General features: G+C 46.2%; 1 protein-coding gene across 10 annotated transcripts in view; it reads left to right on the forward strand.

The window, feature by feature from the left end:
* Window positions 1-23,061, forward strand: part of SAMD11 (sterile alpha motif domain containing 11) — a 231,996-nt gene that overhangs the window by 133,835 nt on the left and 75,100 nt on the right. For all 10 annotated transcript variants that reach the window (XM_060758988.2, XM_060758987.2, XM_060758989.2 and 7 more), the window contains one exon: window positions 17,269-17,361. In XM_060758988.2, coding sequence (XP_060614971.2) covers window positions 17,269-17,361 — 93 coding nt within the window. The remainder of the gene's footprint in view (window positions 1-17,268; window positions 17,362-23,061) is intronic.

Raw genomic sequence — 23,061 nt, forward strand, 5'->3', positions numbered from 1 at the left:
CGAATGAATAACAACATGGGGGCTCTGTGTGCCAAGTTTGGTCCTGATCCATCATTGGTGGGGGTCGCAGTGTCCTGTGGAAGTGAGTGAAGGTACTCCAAATCCCATCATCTGTGGTCCATACTCCCCCAACCCACATCAAGACATGATTCTATGATTCTATGACCGTTTGGAATTCAGAGTTCGAAGGAGTGTGAGAATAGCCAACAAGAAGGAGGTCAGAGGCCAAATAAATGAACTCTCTGCCCTGGAGTGTGGTGGAGGCTCCTTCTTTGGAAGTGTTGGCTCACTCGTCGAATGCCTGTCTCCATAAGCAAGTCTTCACCTGTTTCCTAAATGTCAGGATAGAAGGGGCGGTTCTGATCTCTATCGGGAGAGAGTTCCAGAGTCGAGGGGCCACCACCGAGAAGGCCCTGTCCCTCATCCCCACCAGACGCGCTTGCGAGACCGGTGGGACTGAGAGCAGGGCCTCTCCAGGCGATCTTAATAACCTTGATGGTTCGTAGGGGAGAATACATTCGGAGAGGTAAACAGGGCCGGAGTCGTTTAGGGCTTTATAGGTCAACACCAGCACTTTGAAAACTCTAAAATTGCAACAGCAAAACAGCAGAGAGGAAACAACCAGGCACATCTTAACACCTCTCAACAGAAAATTTTCCCAGGCTCAGCCAGGCCTTCAAATGCTAATGAAGGTGGTCAGCTGAAACATTCACACCTAGCTTCAGCAGAGAAGAGCTCTTTGCCCCACCCCAGTCATTCCACATATAAACCCATTTTCCTATTTCCAACAGACCTCACTACCTCTGAGGATGCTTGCCATAGATGCAGGCGAAACGTCAGGAGAAATGCCTCTAGAACGTGGCCCTATAGCCCGAAAAAACCTACAAGAACCTAGTGATTCCAGCCATGAAAGCCTTCGACAATACTTTAAATTGTGCTCGGAAGCTAATTGGCAGCCAGTGGAGCTGGTGTAACAGCGGAGTGGTGTGTTCCCTGTACCCGGCACCCGTTAGTAGTCTGGCTGCCGAGCGTTGGACTAGCTGTAGCTTCCGGGCAGTCTTCAGAGGCAACCCCACGTAGAGAGCGTTGCAGTAGTCTAAACGGTTCCAGGTTTTAGCCTGCCACTTTTGGACTCTTGCTTGCTGGTGTGTTCCTGCTAGTATTTCTGTAGTTCTTAGGAAGCTATTCCTTGATTTAAGGCGTTGGCTAGCTGGCTGATATCCGAACAGTGGATGGGCCGGAGATGTCAATGGTTCTTTCCTTCTCTCCGTCTGCTTTCCTTCATGGTAAAGGATAGTTGTAGTGATGATGAGTAGGGTTCCCTTTCTAAGTTCGGGCCCTATAGCCCGAAAAAACCCACAAGAACCTAGTGATTCCAGCCATGAAAGCCTTCGACAATACTTTGAATTGTGCTCGGAAGCTAATTGGCAGCCAGTGGAGCTGGTGTAGCAGCGGAGTGGTGTGCTCCCTGTACCCAGCACCCGTTAGTAGTCTGGCTGCCGAGCGTTGGACTAGCTGTAGCTTCCGGGCAGTCTTCAGAGGCAACCCCACGTAGAGAGCGTTGCAGTAGTCTAAACGGTTCCAGGTTTTAGCCTGCCACTTTTGGACTCTTGCTTGCTGGTGTGTTCCTGCTAGTATTTCTGTAGTTCTTAGGAAGCTATTCCTTGATTTAAGGCGTTGGCTAGCTGGCTGATATCCGAACAGTGGATGGGCCGGAGATGTCAATGGTTCTTTCCTTCTCTCCGTCTGCTTTCCTTCATGGTAAAGGATAGTTGTAGTGAAGATGAGTAGGGTTCCCTTTCTAAGTTTGTACCAGAAGAGGACAGGACACTAATTTGAAAAACGATGCAGATATATTCAATGAATGTATTGTGGATCGAAGGTCCGCTTCTTTTGTTGTCTTCTCTCTCTTTGCCACCTCTTTGTCTTGGAGGGCTGCTTCTTTGCGGTTGCCGACCACCCCCTCTGCCCTCCCGCTGTGCCCGTCCTCCCCCAGCCCCGCTCCCTGTGGATCAGATAACTGCGAAGCTGCTTGCAAGGTGCTGCTCTCTTGCCACAAAGGGATTTTCTCTGTGTGCGCCGGGGGAGGATGGTGGCATAAGGCCCCCTTTTTAATCTTAATTGAGAGCGACACACAAAGGGATGAGCGGGGGAGCCGGCGCCGCCTCGACAAAGGCATGGCGGCAAAGCTGGCGGTTTGCACATCAAACAGAGACTTAGAGCCTCCCTGAGAAGCTTGCTGCGTGTCGGTAAACAAATCCAATCCTTTCTATCCCGTTTGGCTAATTCACTCTGCCAGGGCGTGCAAAGAGCCTCGTATGGCCCACGATAGGCGGTCGGTGGTTGGAAAACGAGGAGAAGGGGAGACGGAGCCTGTCGTGAGCATTGTTGATGCTCTTCCGTGTCTCTAAGCGGGGATGTTCTTCTTGGGGCTGATCCGGAACCTGCTTGTTCTCCTACCCCTGATGCTTTTGTTGCGGTGCGCCTTCAATGTGTGGCGATATTCTTCAGACGGGGTTTCCCGTTTGGCTAATTCACTCTGCCAGGGCGTGCAAAGAGCCTCGTATGGCCCACGATAGGCGGTTGGTGGTTGGAAAACGAGGAGAAGGCCTGTCGTGAGCATTGTTGATGCTCTTCTGTGTCTCTAAGCGGGGATGTTCTCCTTGGGGCTGATCCTCAACCTGCTTGTTCTCCCACCCCTGATGCTTTTGTTGCGGTGCGCCTGCAACATCTGGCAATATTCTTCAGACGGGATTTCCCGTTGCCGTCATCTGAGGTTGACCAAGTGTGGTTCGTCCAAGGAGTCCTTCTGACTTTCCAGAGCTGAGGAAAGATTCAAACTATGGTCTCATACTTGAACCATTACACTATACTGGTTCCCAATTATTATTTATTTATTTACAGTATTTATATTCTGCCCTTCTCACCCCACAGGAGACTCTCAGTCTGAGAGAATCCTCAGTGAGAGAGGCCTTAGTGTGAGAGAAGCCTCTGTGGGAGAAAGGCTTCAGTTTGAGAGAAGCATCAGTCTGAGAGAACCCTCAGAGTGAGAGAGGCCTCAATGTTAGTATTTATTTATTTACAGCATTTATATTCTGCCCTTCCCACCCCACAGGGGACTCTTAGTCTGAGAGAATTCTCAGTGAGAAAGGCCAAGTGTGAGAGATGCCTCTGTGGGAGAAAGGCTTCAGTTTGAGAGAGGCGTCAGTCTGAGAAAACCCTCATAGTGAGAGAGGCCTCAATGTTAGTATTTATTTATTTATTTACAGCATTTATATTCTGCCCTTCTCACCCCACAGGGGACTCTCAGTCTGAGAGAATCCTCAGTGAGAAAGGCCTCAGTGTGAGAGAAGCCTCTGTGGGAGAAAGGCTTCAGTTTGAGAGAGGTGTCAGTCTGAGAGAGCCCTCAGAGTGAGAGAGGCCTCAATGTTAGTATTTATTTATTTATTTACAGCATTTATATTCTGCCCTTCTCACCCCACAGAGGACTCTCAGTCTGAGAGAATCCTCAGTGAGGAAGGCCTCAGTGTGGGAGAAGCCTCTGTGGGAGAAAGGCTTCAGTTCGAGAGAGGCGTCAGTCTGAGAGAACCCTCAGAGTGAGAGAGGCCTCATTGTTAGTATTTATTTATTTATTTATTTACAGCATTTATATTCCAACCTTCTCACCCCACAGAGGACTCAGGGCGGATTATAATGTACATATACAGGGCATACATTCAATGCCATAGACACACAACATATATAGACGGACACACAGAGGCTATTTAACATTCCAGCTTTTTCATAAGGGTATTCTGGCCACCGGGGGAGCTGTCGCTTCACCGTCCATTTGTGACACTGATGAAGTACTTCCTCGTTCTTTGCATGCTTGCTGGAGATTTTTATGGCATCGTAAATTAGTTAAATTATCTTCCCCGCATACACGATACCTAAATTTCCTACTTGACAGATGCAACTGTCTTTCGGGCTGCATAGGTTGACAGCAAGCTTTTATTTATTTATTTACATTATTTATATTGCACTCTTCTCACCCCACAGGGGACTCAGGGCGCATTACAATGTACATATACATGGCAAACATTCAATGCCATAGACACGCAACATATATAGACAGACACCAAACCAAACTTGGCACACAGAACTCCCATGATCAACAGAAAAAAAACTGGAAGAGTTTGGTGGTATGAGCCTCCCTCCAGCCTCGCATGCTCTCCCTCACCCACACATTCGCACCACACTAACATGTGCTGTGAATGCCTGCTCTCCCATCCCTGCTTGGCTGAGAGGCCAGCCAATCACAGCAGAGGAGGATTTTTGGTGGGAGGATTTGCCATCTGTTTCCAAAAAGGAAGAGAATGACAATCAGAGAGATCTTCAGCCTTCACTAACAAAGGGGTTCCTAAGACCATCGGAAATAAATGTTTTTTGATGGTCTTTGGTGACCCCTCTGAAACCCTTTCCTGACCCCACCCACCCCCCCCCCCAGAGGCTCTAACCCCCAGGTTGAGAAACACTGACCTAAAGCTTTGGAGATCTTCTGTTCAACCATTTCAAAGCTCCCTGCTTGGGCAGTGATGTCACAATCGTCAGTATAGATGAAACTTATATCCATTGTTGAGGGTCACCACAACCTAAGGGGTCACAGCATTGGGAAGGTCGAGATCAACTGACCTAAAGCTTTGGAGATCTTCTATTCAACAGTTTCAAAGCTCCCTGCTTGGGTGGTGATGGCACAATCGTCAGCATAGATGAAAATCATATCCATGGTTGGGGGTCACCACAACCTGATGAACTGTATTAAGGGGTTGCGGCATTAGGAAGGTTGAGAACCACTGACCTAAAGCTTTGGAGATCTTCCGTTCAACCATATCAAAGCTCCCTCCTTCAGCAGTGATGGCACAATCGTCAGCATAGATGAAACTCATATCTATGGTTGGGAGTCTCCACAACCTGAGGAACTGTATTAAGGGGTCGCGGCATTGAGAAGGTCGAGATCAACTGACCTAAAGCAGGAACTGTATTAAGGGGTCGCAGCATTGAGAAGGTCGAGAACCACTGACCTAAAGCTTTGGAAATCTTCTGTTCAACCATTTCAAAGCTCCCTGCTTGAGCGGTGATGGCACAATCGTCAGCATAGATGAAACTCATATCTATAGTTGGGGGTCACCACAACCTGAGGAACTGTATTAAAGGGTCGCAGCATTGGGAAGGTTGAGAACTACTGACCTAAAGTTTTGGAGAGCTTCTGTTCAACAGTTTCAAAGCTCCCTGCTTGGGCAGTGATGTCACAATCGTCAGCATAGATGAAACTCATATCCATGGTTGGTGGTCACCACAACCTGATGAACTGTATTAAGGGGTTGCGGCATTAGGAAGGTTGAGAACCACTGACCTAAAGCTTTGGAGATCTTCCGTTCAACCATTTCAAAGCTCCCTCCTTCAGCGGTGATGGCACAATCGTCAGCATAGATGAAACTCATATCTATGGTTGGCGGTCACCACAACCTAAGGAACTCTATTAAGGGAATGCAGCATTAGGAAGGTCAAGAAGCACTGACCTAAAGCTTTGGAAATCTTCTGTTCAACCATTTCAAAGCTCCCTGCTTGGGCGGTGATGTCACAATCGTCAGCATAGATGAAACTTATATCCATTGTTGAGGGTCACCACAACCTAAGGGGTCACAGCATTGGGAAGGTTGAGATCAACTGATCTAAAGCTTTGGAGATCTTCTGTTCAACAGTTTCAAAGCTCCCTGCTTGGGTGGTGATGACACAATCATCAGCATAGATGAAAGTCATATCTATGTTTGAGGGTCACCACAACCTGAGGAACTGTATTAACGGGTCACAGCATTAGGAAGGTCAAGAACCACTGACCTAAACCTTTGGAGATCTTTTGTTCAACCATTTCAAAGCTCCCTGCTTGGGCGGTGATGTCACAATCGTCAGCATAGATGAAACTCATATCCATGGTTGGGGGTCACCACAACCTGAGGAACTGTATTAAGGGGTCGCGGCATTGAGAAGGTCGAGATCAACTGACCTAAAGCAGGAACTGTATTAAGGGGTCGCAGCATTGAGAAGGTCGAGAACCACAGACCTAAAGCTTTAGAGATCTTCTGTTCAACCATTTCAAACCTCCCTGCTTGGGCAGTGATGGCACAATCGTCAGCATAGATGAAACTCATATCTATGGTTGGGGGTCACCACAACCTGAGGAACTGTATTAAAGGGTTGCAGCATTGGGAAGGTTGAGAACCACTGACCTAAAGCTTTGGAGATCTTCAGTTCAACCTTTTCAAAGCTCCCTCCTTCAGCGGTGATGGCACAATCGTCAGCATAGATGAAACTCATATCTATGGTTGGGGGTCACCACAACCTGAGGAACTGTATTAAGGGGTCGGAGCATTGAGAAGGTCGAGAACCACTGACCTAAAGCTTTGAAGATCTTCAGTTCAACCGTTTCAAAGCTCCCTCCTTCAGCTGTGATGGCACAATCGTCAGCATAGATGAAACTCATATCTATAGTTGGGGGTCACCACAACCTGAGGAACTGTATTAAGGGGTCGGAGCATTGAGAAGGTCGAGAACCACTGACCTAAAGCTTTGGAGATCTTCTGTTCAACCATTTCAAAGCTCCCTGTTTCAGTGGTGATGGCACAATCTTCAGCATAGATGAAACTCATATCTATTGTTGGGGGTCACCACAACCTGAGGAACTGTATTAAGGGGTCGGAGCAATGAGAAGGTCGAGAACCACAGACCTAAACCTTTGGAGATCTTGTGTTCAACCATTTCAAACCTCCCTCCTTGGGCGGTGATGGTGCAATCGTCAGCATAGATGAAACTCTGTCCCTTCTAATTCAACACTATATATGTCTACTCAAATGACAACTTCTGTTGATTTGAATGAAACCCACTTCTTGATAAGTTCAGTCTGAAAGTGTTACCTTGCTTCCCCTAATAAAGCTCTCCCTCTTGGCCCCACCACATGTTTTAAGGTGGTGGTGATCCTGGAAATCAAATACAGGTTGTGGTGTGGCTCTGCAACTTCCCTACTCTTTGCTGCTCTGAGAATCATAGAATCATAGAATCAAAGAGTTGGAAGAGACCTCCTGGGCTATCCAGTCCAACCCCATTCTGCCAAGAAACAGGAATACTGCATTCAAATCACCCCTGACAGATGGCCATCCAGCCTCTGTTTAAAAGCTTCCAAAGAAGGAGCCTCCACCACACTCCGGGGCAGAGAGTTCCACTGCTGAACGGCTCTCACACTCAGGAAGTTCTTCCTCATGTTCAGATGGAATCTCCTCTCTTGTAGTTTGAAGCCATTGTTCCATTGCGTCCTAGTCTCCAAGGAAGCAGAAAACAAGCTTGCTCCCTCCTCCTCCCTGTGGCTTCCTCTCAGATATTTATACATGGCTATCATATCCCCTCTCAGCCTTCTCTTCTTCAGGCTAAACATGCCCAGCTCCTTAAGCCGCTCCTCATAGGGCTTGTTCTCCAGACCTTTTATCATTTTAGTCGCTCTCCTCTGGACACTCCGTCATCTGAGGTTGAGCAAGTGTGGTTCGTCCAAGGCAGTGTTTCTCAACCTTCCCAATGCCGCGACCCCTTAATACAGTTTCTCATGTTGTGGTGACCCCCAAACATCACATTATATTCATTGCTACTTCACAACTATTTATTTATCGTGTCTTCAGCAACCATTGTATTACAATTCTAACAGAGCAAAACAAACACAGAGATTAGAAAGAAAAAGGAAAAAGGAAAAAAGAAACCACACAGATTTTGCAAATTTGGTATTTGGTTAAATGTCCTTTGACCAGTATCTGGCCACTTGGAGTGCCTCTGGGGTTGCCGCAAGAAGGACCTCCTTTGTGCATGTGACGGGGCTCAGGGTGCATTGCAGCAGGTGGTCAGTGGTTTGCTCTTCTCCGCACTCGCATGCCGAGGATTCCACCCTGTAGCCCCATTTCTGAAGGTTGGCTCTGTATCTCGTGGTGCCAGAGCGCAGTCTGTTCAGCGCCTTCCAAGTCGCCCAATCTTCTGTGTGCCCAGGGGGGAGTCTCTCATCTGGTATCACCCATGGCTTGAGGTGCTGGGTTTGGGCCTGCCACTTTTGGACTCTCGCTTGCTGAGGTGTTCCAGCGAGTGTCTCTGTAGATCTAAGAAAACTATGTCTTGATTTAAGTCATTGACGTGCTGGCTGATACCCAAACAAGGGATGAGCTGGAGATGTCTCTGCCTTGGTCCTTTCACTATTGGCTGCTCCTTCCCGGCGGATGTCAGGTGGTGCAATACCGGCTAAGCAGTGTAATTTCTCCAGTGGTGTGGGGCGCAGACACCCCGGGATAATGCGGCTTGTCTCATTAAGAGCCACATCTACTGTTTTAGTGTGGTGAGATGTGTTCCACACTGGGCATGCGTACTCAGCAGCAGAGTAGCATAGCGCAAGGGCAGATGTCTTCACTGTGTCTGGTTGTGATCCCCAGGTTGTGCCAGTCAGCTTTTGTATGATGTTGTTTCTAACGCCCACTTTTTGTTTGATGTTCAGGCAGTGCTTCTTGTAGGTCAGAGCACGGTCCAAAGTGACTCCCAGGTATTTGGGTGCGCTGCAATGCTCCCGTGGGATTCCTTCCTTCCCAGGTCATAACCCTCAGAGCTCGGGATGCTTGTCTGTTCTTGAGATGAAAGGCGCATGTCTGTGTTTTAGATGGATTAGGGATCAGTTGGTTTTCCCTGTAAGAGGCAGTAAGAGCACCTAGAGCTTCGGAGAGCTTCTGTTCTACCATCTCAAAGTTCCCTGCTTGAGCAGTAATGGCACGATCATCAGCATAGATGAAGCTCTCTGTCCCTTCTGGCAGTGGCTGGTCATACCTAAACATATAGGTCCCATCCAGTGTTGTTTTGCACCTTGTCCGGTTTCGATGTGGGATTGCAGGGGAGAAAGGCGCCTGAAGGCTGCAGCGGACGTACGAGTTTCAGCTCATAAATTATCCAAGGCTTGCCCCTTCCCCGGATGCAAAAATGAGGTATTGAACGAGGCTGGCAGGGTGACTTGTTGTTCGGTAGCGGATGCTGCGCTCTCTCCGGCGGCGGGAAGCTATTAATTGGCCGGAGACCAGATGCGTTTGGGGGGGAGACGAGCCAAAGCAATTACGGACACAGGGGAAACTTTGCGGCGCAAGAGCCCCCTCCCATCTTCTAATTTCCGTGGCACTAGCTTCTTCTCCTCCCACAGTTGTTCCCTTTTTATAGAATCATAGACCTGGAAGAGACCTCTTGGGCCATCCAGTCCAACCCCATTCTGCCAAAAAGCAGCAAGATGGCTTCAAAAGTTGTGCTTTCTTTCCCCGTGTCACTTATGTTCTCTTTTTGAAAATGGAGAATACTTGCTCCATCAATATCTAACATTTACACAAATGACCAGCCACTGCCAGAAGGGACAGAGAGTTTCATCTATGCCGACGATCGTGCCATCACTGCTCAAGCAGGGAGCTTTGAAATGGTCAAACAGAAGCTCTCCGAAGCTTTAGGCACTCTTACTGCCGCTTACAGGGAAAACCAGCTTGCACTGTAAATATTTAACATTTACACAAATGATCAGCTACTGCTAGAAGGGACAGAGAGTTTCATCTATGCTGACGATCGTGCCATCACCGCTCAAGAAGGGAGCTTTGAAATGGTTGAACAGAAGCTCTCTGAAACGTGCTCCATCAATATCTAACATTTACACAAATGACCAGCCACTGCCAGAAGGGACAGAGAGTTTCATCTATGCTGACGATCGTGCCATCACCGCTCGAGCAAGGAGCTTTGAAATGGTTGAACAGAAGCTCTTTGAAGCATTAGGTGCTCTTACTGCCTATTACAGGGAAAACTAGGTTGCACCATCAATGTTTAACATTTGCACAAATGACCAGCCACTGCCAGAAGGGATAGAGAGTTTCATCTATGCTGACGATCATGTCATCACTGCTCAAGAAGGGAGCTTTGAAATGGTTGAAAAGAAGCTTTCCGAAGCTTTGGGTCAGGACTGCTCTGTCTTACATCCTATAATGGGGAATCCTCACCATCAACCTCTTCTATCTCATCGAACGTCTCCTTTGGTGTGCAGACTTTCAAGTAAAGGAACTTGAGGACTGCTCTGTCTTCCATCCTATGGTAGGACATCCTCACCATGAACCTCTTCCATCTTATGGAATGTCTCCTTTGGTGTGTGACCTTTCGAGTAAAGGAACTTGAGGACTGCTCTGTCTTCCATCGTATGATGGGGAATCCTCACCATGAACCTCTTCCATCTTATGGAATGTCTCCTTTGGTGTGCGGACTTTCGAGTAAAGGAACTTGAGGACTGCTCTGTCTTCCATCCTATGATGGAGAATCCTCACCATCAGCCTCTTCCATCTCATTGAACGTCTCCTTTGGTGTTCAAACTTTTGAGTAAAGGAACTTGAGGACTGCTGTCTTCCATCCTATGATAGGACATCCTCACCATCAACCTCTTCCATCTCATCGAACGTCTCCTTTGGTGTGTGGACTTTTGAGTAAAGGAACTTGAGGACTGCTGTCTTCCATCCTATGATAGGACATCCTCACCATCAACCTCTTCCATCTCATCGAACGTCTCCTTTGGTGTGTGGACTTTTGAGTAAAGGAACTTGAGGACTGCTGTCTTCCATCCTATGATAGGACATCCTCACCATCAACCTCTTCCATCTCATCGAATGTCTTCTTTGGTGTATGGACTTTCGAGTAAAGGAACTTACTCGAAAGTCCATTCCGAAACCTCACACCACTTCCGCACCTGTAACATCAAGACCGTTCTCAGTTCTGAGTTGTAAATTGGCACGTAACCTATAAAGACTTATATCATTACACATGTGCAGTTTCAGCATCCTGAGAGAAATAGAAGTGGGTCAAAAGACATCTTGAATGAACACCCCTCGTAGACCCTATGTTGGTCGCCTCCATGCCTGGAAGGAGCTCTTCTTCTTTTCCTCGTTCTTCTAACTATCCCTGTCCCCATGTGTGTGCTTGTGTGTGATCTTCCTCCGTGTCCCTTCCCTTTGCCGCCCGTCGCTCTGCCTTTGAGCTCCTCGGGAAGGAGGCAATTTGAAGGCTTTCCGCTCCGCGCTCAGCCGCAAGGTTCTTTCTCCCTCAAGCCAATCAATGGCAGCCTCTTCGGCCCCGGCGGGGCTCGGCAAACACGAGATCAATAAGTTATTAGCACCATTCTGTCAGCTGTAATGTGGAGATTGATCGGGGCTGGGGCTCCTGCACGCCGCTTGGCACTTCCCCGGCCTGATAAAGATGACAGATTAAGGGAATAAGAAAAAGGAATTAAGGAGTCTGGCTGTCAAAGCCTGTCATGGCCCGGCGGGGGCCGAACGAGCGCAGCCGGACGTTTAAGTGACGCCGAGGGCACGGCCCCCCATGGAACCACTGCCTGTCTCTTAGCGGTCGCCGAGAAAAGGCTGAGGACTTGACGAAAGAAAAGGCATGTGGTGGCAAGGGATGCGACAGACCTCGCGTCCAAGTGGGGCTCACGCATCACCCTGGAGATGAGGGTTTCCAGACCTCGGGGTTTCCAAATTTGGTGGGTCATCTCCTCCTGATGACCAGATCTCTCCCATTTCGTTGGGTTTCGCAGCAGGTGACATGTCCAAATCCTCAGCATATATAAGAGTGCAGCACCTTCTATGGAAATTGGTTGTTTTTAGCTGCGACCCTCTTAGTTTGGGGGATAGACTTGGCATGATGGAAGTTGCCGTTCACCCTGCATCAAGTTAGAGCACTGTGTCAATGTTTCCTCCACCACAGACATCCCAGAGACAATGTACCCTCCAGCGTAGATGAAACACTCAGAAGTAAAGATGAAGTATTTTGGCCACATAAGAAGCAGTAAGAGCACCTAAAGCTTCGGAGAGCTTCTGTTCAAGCATTCCAAAGCTCCCTGCTTGAGCGGTGATGGCACGATCATCAGCATAGATGAAACACTCAGAAGTAAAGCTGAAGTATTTTGGCCACATAAGAAGCAGTAAGAGCACCTAAAGCTTCGGAGAGCTTCTGTTCAACCATTCCAAAGCTCCCTGCTTGAGCGGTGATGGCACGATCATCAGCATAGATGAAACACTCAGAAGTAAAGCTGAAGTACTTTGGCCACATAAGAGGCAGTAAGAGCACCTAAAGCTTCGGAGAGCTTCTGTTCAACCATTCCAAAGCTCCCTGCTTGGGTGGTGATGGCACGATCGTCAGCATAAATGAAACTCTCTGCCTTATGGCAGTGGCTGATTATTTGTGTAAATATGAAACATTATTTATTTATTATTTATTTATTTGCTTTATTTCTATACCGCATTTTTCAGCCCAAAAAGGCGACTCATTGATAGATACATTGATAGAGTAAGGACACTCCCTCTAAGACAGGCTGTTCTTCTGTTTACACCATATGCTTCTCTGGCTCTTGAGCTTCTGTTCAACCATTTCAAAGCTCCCTACTTGGGTGGTGATGGCACAATCATCAGCATAGATGAAACTCTCTGTCCCTTCTGGCAGTGGCTGACCATTTGTGTAAATGTTAAACGTTGATGGTGCAACTTGGTTTCCTATGTAATAGGCAGTAAGAGCGCCCAAAGTGTAGGAGAGCTTCTGTTCGACCATTTCAAAGCTCACTACTTGGGTGGTGATGGCACAATCCTCAGCATAGATGAAACTCTCTGTCCCTTCTGGCAGTGGCTGATCATTTGTGTAAATATTAAACGTTGATGGTACAACTTGGTTTCCCATGTAATAGGCAGTAAAAGCGCCTAAAGTTTCGGAGAGCTTTTATTCAACCATTTCAAAGCTCCCTACTTGGGCAGTGATGGCACAGTCATCAGCATAGATGAAACTCTCGGTCCCTTCTGGCAGTGGCTGATCATTTGTGTAAATGTTTAAAATTGATAGAGTAAGGACACTCCCCTGAGGCAGGCCGTTCTTCTGTTTTCACCATATGCTTCTCTGGCTCTTGAGCTTCTTTTCAACCATTTCAAAGCTCCCTGCTTGGGTGGTGATGGCACGATCGTCAGCATAGATGAAACTCTCTTGGGTGGTGATGGCACAAACTCTCTGTCCCTTCTGGCAGTGGCTGATCATTTGTGTAAATGTTAAACGTTGATGGTGCAACTTGGTTTCCTATGTAATAGGCAGTAAGAGCGCCTAAAGTATAGGAGAGCTTCTGTTCGACCATTTCAAAGCTCCCTACTTGGGTGGTGATGGCACAATCATCAGCATAGATGAAACGCTCTGTCCCTTCTGGCAGTGGCTGACCATTTGTGTAAATGTGAAACATTGATAGAGTAAGGACACTCCCCTGAGGCAGGCCGTTCTTCTGTTTTCGCCATCTGCGTCTCTGACCCTGGAACTCAACAAAAAAGCTCCTGTTTTGTAGCAGATTTCCTTGAGCGGTGATGGCACAATTGTCAGCATAGATGAAACGCTCTATCCCTTCTGACAGTGGCTGATAATTTATGTAAATGTGAAACATTGATAGAATAAGGACACTCCCCTAAGGCAGGCCGTTCTTCTCTTTTCGCAATCTGCGTCTCTGATCCTGGAACTCAACAAAAAAGCTCCTGTTTTGTAGCAGATTTCCTTGAGCGGTGATGGCACAATTGTCAGCATAGATGAAACTCTCTGTTCCTTCTGGCAGTGGCTAATCATTTGTGTAAATGTTAAACATTGATAGAGTAAGGACACTCCCCTGAGGCAGGCGTTCATCTGCGTCTCTGATCCTGGAACTCAACAAAAAAGCTCCTGTTTTGTAGCAGACTTCCTTGAGCAGTGATGGCACAATCGTCAGCATAGATGGAACTATTTGTCCCTTGCGGCAGTGGCTGATCATTTATGTAAATGTGCAACATTGATAGAGTAAGGACACTCCCCTGAGGCAGGCCGTTCTTTTGTTTTCGCCATCTGCTTCTCTGGCTCTTGGACTCCTGTTCAACCATTTCAAAGCTCCCTGCTTGGGTGGTGATGGCACGATTGTCAGCATAGATGAAACGCTCTGTCCCTTCTGGCAGCGGCTGACCATTTGTGTAAATGTGAAACATTGATAGAGTAAGGACACTCCCCTGAGGCAGGCCGCTCTTCTATTTTCACCATCTGCTTCTCCAACCCTGGAACTCAACAAAAAAGCTCCTGTTTCGTAGCAGATTTTCTTTAAGCGGTGATGGCACAATCGTCAGCATAGATGAAACTCTCTGTCCAACTCGAGGATCCTATGATTTTATTGTGTTTCAAGTCTCAAGGTGTGACGTTCCAGGGAATTGTTTCTGGATCTTCTTCTCTGTCCCTTGAACTCAACAAAAAAGCTCCTGTTTCGTAGCAGATTTTCTTTGAGCGGTGATGGCACAATCGTCAGCATAGATGAAACTCTCTGTCCCTTGCGGCAGTGGCTGATCATTTGCGTAAATATGAAACATTGATAGAGTAAGGACACTCCCCTGAGGCAGGCCGTTCTTCTGTTTTCGCCATCTGCTTCTCTGTTCCTTGAACTCAACAAAAAAGCTCCTGTTTCGTAGCAGATTTTCTTTGAGCGGTGATGGCACAATCGTCAGCATAGATGAAACTCTCTGTCCCTTCCGGCAGTGGCTGATCATTTGCGTAAATATGAAACATTGATAGAGTAAGGACACTCCCCTGAGGCAGGCCGTTCATCTGTGTCTCTGATCGTGGAACTCAACAAAAAAACTCCTGTTTTGTAGCAGATTTCCTTGAGCGGTGATGGCACAATCGTCAGCATAGATGGAACTATTTGTCCCTTGCGGCAGTGGCTGATCATTTGCGTAAATATGAAACATTGATAGAGTAAGGACACTCCCCTGAGGCAGGCCGTTCTTTTGTTTTCGCCATCTGCTTCTCTGGCTCTTAGACTCCTGTTCAACCATTTCAAAGCTCCCTGCTTGAGTGGTGATGGCACGATCGTCAGCATAGATGAAACTATTTGTCCCTTCTGGCAGTGGCTGATCATTTATGTAAATATGAAACACTGATAGAATAAGGACACTCCCCTGAGGCAGGCCGTTCTTCCGTTTTTGCCATCTGCTTCTCTGATCCTGAAACTCAACAAAAAAGCTCCTGTTTTGTAGCAGATTTCCTTGAGCGGTGATGGCACAATCGTCAGCATAGATGAAACTCTCTGTCCAACTCGAGGATCCTATGATTTTATTGTGTTTCAAGTCTCAAGGTGTGACGTTCCAGGCGTAAATATGAAACATTGATAGAGTAAGGACACTCCCCTGAGGCTGGCGTTCATCTGCGTCTCTGTTCCTGGAACTCAACAAAAAAGCTCCTGTTTTGTAGCAGATTTCCTTGAGCGGTGATGGCACAATCGTCAGCATAGATGAAACTCTCTGTCCAACACGAGGATCCTATGATTTTATTGTGTTTCAAGTCTCAAGGTGTGACGTTCCAGGCGTAAATATGAAACATTGATAGAGTAAGGACACTCCCCTGAGGCAGGCCGTTCATCTGCGTCTCTGATCCTGGAACTCAACAAAAAAGCTCCTGTTTCGTAGCAGATTTCCTTGAGCGGTGGTGGCACAATCGTCAGTATAGATGAAACTCTCTGTCCAACACGAGGATCCTATGATTTTATTGTGTTTCAGGTCTCAAGGGAATTGCTGCACATTTGCAACGTAGCCACCGTTTCCGTACTTTATTGAAAAGTGTGCGATCGGGGGGGACAAGCTTTGGATGGATGAGAATGTGATGCTCCTGCGTTGACAGTCCGCCTCTTCCCTCCTCGCCCTTCTACTCACCCGACGTGCCTTCCAGCCTCCCCCCTCGTTCGACACTTCCCTCCCCGGCCTTATTACGAGAGGATATTGATTTTTTAAAAATCTGTATGAGAAGAAGGGCAAAGAGAAGGATGGAGGAAGGGGGAGACGACCGTGCTGTAATTGTATATTAGATATTTTGGCGCTGGCTTGCGATAAGAGCGGCTTTCGGCACAGTCGTTTGGGAGGGCTGGAGGAAGCCGGGGAAGGCTTTGAGATCCGCGAGAGAACGAAAGAAAGACGAAAGAAAGAAAGAACGAAAGAAAGAAAGAACGAAAGAGAGAGAGGAGGAACACTGTGTGTTTGTGTAAGGGAGGTCTCTGCTTCGCCCCGCTTCGTGCTCCTTATTACCACCCGCCGAGACCTCAGCTGTTTTGCATCAGGACATGAAACGTGCGGACACACCCAGGGCACGAAAATAATGCCGTTCGGTCAGGAGCGGAACTCGATTTCCACATTTGATCTGTCTCTTGCCTATCTGGTAGGGCTGGGTGGTTTCGTTCGTTAATTTCGTAATTCGTTAAGGATTCGTATTTGAATTAGCTTACGATCCGATATTGAGCCATGCAGGAGCAACTAAAAATCGAAATGAATTTTTCAATTTATTTCGTAATTGGTTCGTAATTGGTTTGAAATCGTTTCGAAATTGTTTTGTAATTATTTTCGTAATTCGTTAAGGATTCGTATTTAAATTAGCTTACGATCCGATATTGAGCCATGCAGGAGCAACTAAAAATCGAAACAAATTTTTCAATTTATTTCGTAATTGGTTCGTAATTGGTCCGTAATCGTTTCGAAATCGTTTCGAAATTGTTTCGTAATTATTTTCGTAATTCGTTAAGGATTCGTATTTAAATTAGCTTACGATCCGATATTGAGCCATGCAGGAGCAACTAAAAATCGAAACGAATTTTTCAATTTATTTCGTAATTGGTTCGTAATCGGTTCGAAATCGGTTCGAAATTGTTTCGAAATTGTTTCGTAATTATTTCCGTATGTCTGGTGCAAGTTTTATAGTTGTTGTGTGTTTTATCACACCAACAGTCAACAACAGAGGGAGAGGGAAGCTTCAGAAGTTCCCCCTCTCCCATTGGGAGGGTTTTTTAGCGTATTGCGCAATCGTGTCCGCCATTAACGAATCAATTCGAAATTTACGAAATTTCGTAAATTTTGAACTTTTTTAAAGAAAAAATTCGGAATTCTTTTAAAAAACGAAACACAATGGATTCCCTAAAAACGAAATGAGTTTAGAAACAATTTTTTTCCGTTGTTACCCAGCCCTACTATCTGGGTGTCCGTCCGACTTTTTGCCCCGCTCCATCTCGTCCCGTCCCCCCTCTTCCTCAATTATGTACAGAATGTCCCCCCAAAGTCTTTGAATCATATTTTGGGTCTAATTCTCTTTTCCCTTCTTCCTCCCTCCATCCTTTTTGCGCTCTTCCAGATGAAGTTTTAGGCAAGAGGAGAGCCTGCTCACCCAACAGCAACAGCGAGTGTCCCCTCGAAAGCAAGAAATCCCGAAGCGAGTCCCCAAAAGGTATGAGACTCTCTCTCTGTGTATATGTATATTATTATTTTTTTTCGAAGTGTGGGGTGGATGGGGTGAGGTTTGATGGATACTACGCTGCCTCAAAATATATCAAAATTGTTTATGTTGATCTATTTTACGTGTATTTTGTATGTTTGTAGCACTAATATGTGCTGTTTTGTAAGCCACCCCGAGTCCCTTTGGGAGATGTAGTAGTAGTTGCAGCATTTGTCAGCTAAATCATGTTGCTGCCTGTTACACCTGTTGTGTGTGTGTGTGTGTGTGTGTGAGAGAGAGAGAGACGTATTCCCCAAAAAGAAGGAACATGCACCTTTAAAATGATGGCCTTTCAAACATTCATGAATATTCTCAGGTTCAAAATGTGTCTTCATAAAGAAGTGCTAAAATTTGTATGCTGATTTTTTAATACTAAAAAACATTAATGTTTGCATTTTATATTATAGCGATGGATAAATGCATTGGAATTTAGGATTAAATGTTTGTACCCAACTCAAAGTTGATCCACTTTTTTGTGGCAGACAAGTTTGTTGCTGGCCTAGAACATGTCCTTGGTGAGCTCCTTTGTGTCTCATTGAAAGAGGTATTTTTGCAAATGCAAACATACTGTGCCTGTCCCCTGTGTATGTGTCACTGCATGATTATAAGTAGTGATTTTCACTTTGAAAATAAGGGTGTCATTGGGCAGTTCTCTGAGAACAGGCAGATGTGGTCACTGGCACAGTATAGTATGCATTATCTCTAATAATAAATTTAATGTAATAATAATAATAATAATAATAATAATAATAATAATAATAATACCTTATTTCTATCCCGCCCTATCTCCCGGAAGGGACTCAAGGCCAGGCTCATCCAATTTGCATATCTCCGAAGTGATTTACACATTCCATTGAGTTACATTGGAAGGGTCATACATTCATGTATTAAGAAATGCATATGTTTTTATATAAACTTGTTTTTAAATTTCTTGGAAACTGTTTCCAAAACAGTAAATGCATTTGCTATTAGAAACAGTTAAAGCAATTGACTTTACTAAAGGGAACTTTTGATTACTACAATCCTTCACTCGGTTGCATTAGTCTCAAAGGCTTGGGTCCAACAAGAATGATCATTACTATGTAATGAGGCATTGTATTATTGATAGTGATGTTGTTTAGTGTTGTTGTGATTTTGCTTATGTTGTAATTTGTACCTGTTTTTACATGTTGTACACCGCCGTGAGTCGCCCTAGGGCTGAGAACGGCAGTCTACAAGTGCAGTAAATAAATAAATAAATAAATAGTTGTAGTTGTTGTTGTATGTGCTGTTTTATAAGTTGCCCCGAGTCCCTTTGGGAGATGTAGTAGTAGTAGTAGTTGTACGTTCTGTTTTATAAGTTGCTCTGAGTCCCTTTGGGAGATGTAGTGGTAGTAGTAGTAGTAGTTGTTGTTATTGTATGTGCTGTTTTATAAGTTGCCCCAAGTCCCTTTGGGAGATGTAGTGGTAGTAGTTGTTGTTGTTATTGTATGTGCTGTTTTATAAGTTGCCCCGAGTCCCTTTGGGAGACGTAGTAGTAGTAGTTGTTGTTGTTGTTGTTGTTGTATGTGCTGTTTTATAAGTTGCCCCGAGTCCCTTTGGGAGATGTAGTAGTAGTTCTTGTTGTTGTACGTTCTGTTTTATAAGTTGCTCCAAGTCCCTTTAGGAGATGTTGTTGTTGTTGTATGTGCAACTTACAAAACAACACATACAACAACTACATCTCCCAAAGGGACTCAGGGTCCCAAATTCCTTTGGGAGTTGTTGTTGCTGTATGTGCTGTTTTGTACGCCACCCCAAGTCCCTTTGGGAGATGTTGTTGTTGTTGTTATTGTATGTGCTGTTTTATCAGTTGCCCTGACTCCCTTTGGGAGATGTAGTAGTAGTTGTTGTTGTACGTTCTGATTTATAAGTTGCTCCAAGTCACTTTGGAAGATGTTGTTGTTTTTGTTGATGATAATGTTGTTGTATGTGCTGTATTGTAAGCCTCCACAAGTCCCTTTGGGAGATGTTGTTGTTGTTGTTGTTTTTGTTGTATGTGCTGTTTTGTAAGTCTGCCCCAAGTCCCTTTGGGAGATGTTGTTGTATGTGCTGTTTGGTAAACCGCCCCAATTCCCTTTGGTTGTTGTTGTTGTTGTTGTTGTTGTTGTTGTATGTGCTGTTCTGTAAACTTTTATTGTTGTTGTTGTTGTTGTATGTTCTGTTTCCTAAGCTGCCCCAAGTCCCTTTGGGAGATGTTGTTGTTATTGTTGTTGCTGCTGCTGTGTGTGCTGTTTTGTAAGCCACCTCAAGTCCCTTTGGGCAATGTTGTTGTTGTTGTATGTGCTGTTTTGTAAGTTGCCCCAAGTCCCTTTGGAAGATGTTGTTGTTGTTGCTGTATGTGCTGTTTCGTAAGCTTCCCCAAGTCCCTTTGGGAGATGTTGTTGTTGTTGTTGTTGTTGTTGTTGTTATATGTGCTGTTTTGTAAGCTGCCCCAAGGCCCTTTCAGAAATGTTGTTGTTGTTGCTGCTGTATGTGCTGTTTTGTAAGCCAGCTCAAGTCCCTTTGGGCGATGTTGTTGTTGTTGCATGTGCTGTTTTGTAAGTCACCCCAAGTCCCTTTGAGAGATGTTGTTATTGTTGTTGTTTGTACTATTTTGTAAGCTGCCACAAGTCCCTTTGGGAGTTGTTGTTGTATGTGTTGTTTCGTAAGTTGCCCCAAGTCCCTTTGGGAGTTGTCGTTGTTGTTGTTGTAGTTGTTGTATGTACTGTTTGGTAAGCCACCCCAAGTCCCTTTGGGAGATGTTGTTGTTGCTGCTGTATGTCTTGTTTTTTGTAAGCCGCCCTGAGTCCCTTTGAGAAATGTTGTTGTTGTTATTGTGTGTACTAACCCAACAAGATTAGTACACAGCAGAGAAGATCACTCTGCTGGCTGTTGTATTGCATCACACGTCGGATAGTTCCCAAGTGTCTAGGACTGTGTGATGTATTGGTGAATAATACGTGCAGATCCCAGTAAGCTGACAGGTGGCAATTTGGTCAGTGCTGCTTGTTTTTAAGTGCAGGCCAAGGTCTTTAGGCGCTGCACCCATTATTATTATTATTATTATTATTATTATTATTATTATTATTACATGACGATTCATTATGGTAGCAAAATGACAGTTGTGATGTAGCAACGAAAATAATGTGATGGTTGGGGGTCACCACAACATGAGGAACTGTATTAAGGGGTCATGGCATGAGGAAGGTTGAGAAACACGGAGTTAGAAGAAGGCAAAGCGTGTCCTTGCCTGGGCGAATTGCGTGCCCCTCGCAGAGCCTCGATTCCTTGGAGGCATTGTTGTCTTAAGTTCAAAGTAATTAGCAATCGATAACGCTCCTGCTGATTAGGATTGCTTGACCTGCGTTTCGACAGCGTAGCCTACGCAACCGGCAACGGTTTTGCAACGCTGGTTTCTGTGCCAATAATTAGCAGAGCATCACTCTGAATCGGACCTTTTGCTCTCAATGGAGTTCGGGGAAAATAGACCTTGTCATTTGGGAGTTGTAGTTGCTGGGATGTATAGTTCACCTAAAGTCCAAGAGCATTCTGAAACCCCACCAACGATAGAATTGGGCCAAAGATGGCACACAGAACTCCCATGACCAACAGAAAATACTGGGTGGGTTTGGTGGGCATTGGCCTTGAGTTTGGGAGTTGTAGTTCACCTACATCCAGAGAGTACTGCGGACTCAAACAATGATGGATCTGGACCAAGCTTGGTAGAAATCCTCAATGTGCCCAAATGTGAACACTGGTGGAGTTTGGAGAAAATAGACCTTGACATTTGGGAGTTGTAGTTGCTGGGATTTATAGTTCACCTGTAACCAAAGAGCATTCTGAACTCCATCAATGATGGAATTGAACCAACTTGGCACACAGTACTCCCCGACCAAGAGTTTGGGGGAAACAGACCTTGGCATTTGGGGATGTAGTTGCCGGGATTTATAGTTCACTTACAATCAAAGAGCATTCTGAACCCCGCCAACGATAGAATTGGGCCAAACTTGAGACACAGTACTCCTCGACCAAGAGTTTGGGGGAAACAGACCTTGACATTTGGGGATGTAATTGCCGGGATTTATAGTTCACTTACAATCAAAGACCATTCTGAACCCCGCCAACGATAGAATTGGGCCAAACTTGAGACACAGTACTCCTCGACCAAGAGTTTGGGGGAAACAGACCTTGACATTTGGGGATGTAGTTGCTGGGATTTATAGTTCACCTACAATCAAAGAGCATTCTGAACCCCGCCGATGATAGAATTGGGCCAAACTTGAGACACAGTACTCCTCGACCAAGAGTTTAGGGGAAACAGACCTTGACATTTGGGGATGTAGTTGCTGAGATTTATAGTTCACTTACAATCAAAGACCATTCTGAACCCCGCCGACGATAGAATTGAGCCAAACTTGAGACACAGTACTCCTCGACCAAGAGTTTGGGGGAAACAGACCTTGACATTTGGGGATGTAGTTGCTGGGATTTATAGTTCAGTTACAATCAAAGACCATTCTGAACCCCACCGACGATAGAATTGGGCCAAACTTCCCACACAGAACCCCCACGCTTTGAAGGGACTTGCTGGTCCGAGTCTCCCTCCAGCCTCACATGCTCTCCCTCGTCCGCACATGTGCTGAGCACACCTGCTCTCCCCTCCACCTACAATCAAAGAGCATTCTGAACCCCACCGAAAATAGAATTGGGCCAAATTTCCCACAGAGAACCCCCAAGCTTTGAAGGAACTTGCTGGTCCGAGTCTCCCTCCAGCCTCGCACGCTCTCCCTCGTCCGCACATGTGCTGAGCACGCCTGCTCTCCCCTCCACCTACAATTAAAGAGCATTCTGAACCCCACCAATGATAGAATTGGGCCAAAATTCCCACACAGAACCCCCAAGCTTTGAAGGAACTTGCTGGTCTGAGTCTCCCTCCAGCCTCGCACGCTCTCCCTCGTCCGCACATGTGCTGAGCATGCCTCCTCTCCCCTCCACCTACAATCAAAGAGCATTCTGAACCCCACCGAAAATAGAATTGGGCCAAATTTCCCACAGAGAACCCCCAAGCTTTGAAGGAACTTGCTGGTCCGAGTCTCCCTCCAGCCTCGCACGCTCTCCCTCGTCCGCACATGTGCTGAGCACGCCTGCTCTCCCCTCCACCTACAATTAAAGAGCATTCTGAACCCCACCAATGATAGAATTGGGCCAAAATTCCCACACAGAACCCCCAAGCTTTGAAGGAACTTGCTGGTCTGAGTCTCCCTCCAGCCTCGCACGCTCTCCCTCGTCCGCACATGTGCTGAGCACGCCTGCTCTCCCCTCCACCTACAATTAAAGAGCATTCTGAACCCCACCAATGATAGAATGGGGCCAAAATTCCCACACAGAACCCCCAAGCTTTGAAGGAACTTGCTGGTCGCACGCCTGCTCTCCCCTCCCTTCTTGGAGTCTCAGAAGCAGGGATTTTGGATCATAAATGCTATCAAAGTCACCGGACTTAACCTGTAAAATGCTGCTTTTTCGTTTCCATACGTTACGAGCCGACACCTGCGCCATCTCCCAACCTACACCTACTCGTTTCCCTTCGTTTTCTCCCTCTCCTCCCCCTCTCGCTGCTGCATCCTCTGAAAAATTAATCAAGGTGATAGCAGT

Source organism: Anolis sagrei, chromosome 13 (genome assembly GCF_037176765.1).
Source record: "Anolis sagrei isolate rAnoSag1 chromosome 13, rAnoSag1.mat, whole genome shotgun sequence".
Classification (NCBI taxonomy): Eukaryota; Metazoa; Chordata; class Lepidosauria; order Squamata; family Dactyloidae; genus Anolis; species Anolis sagrei.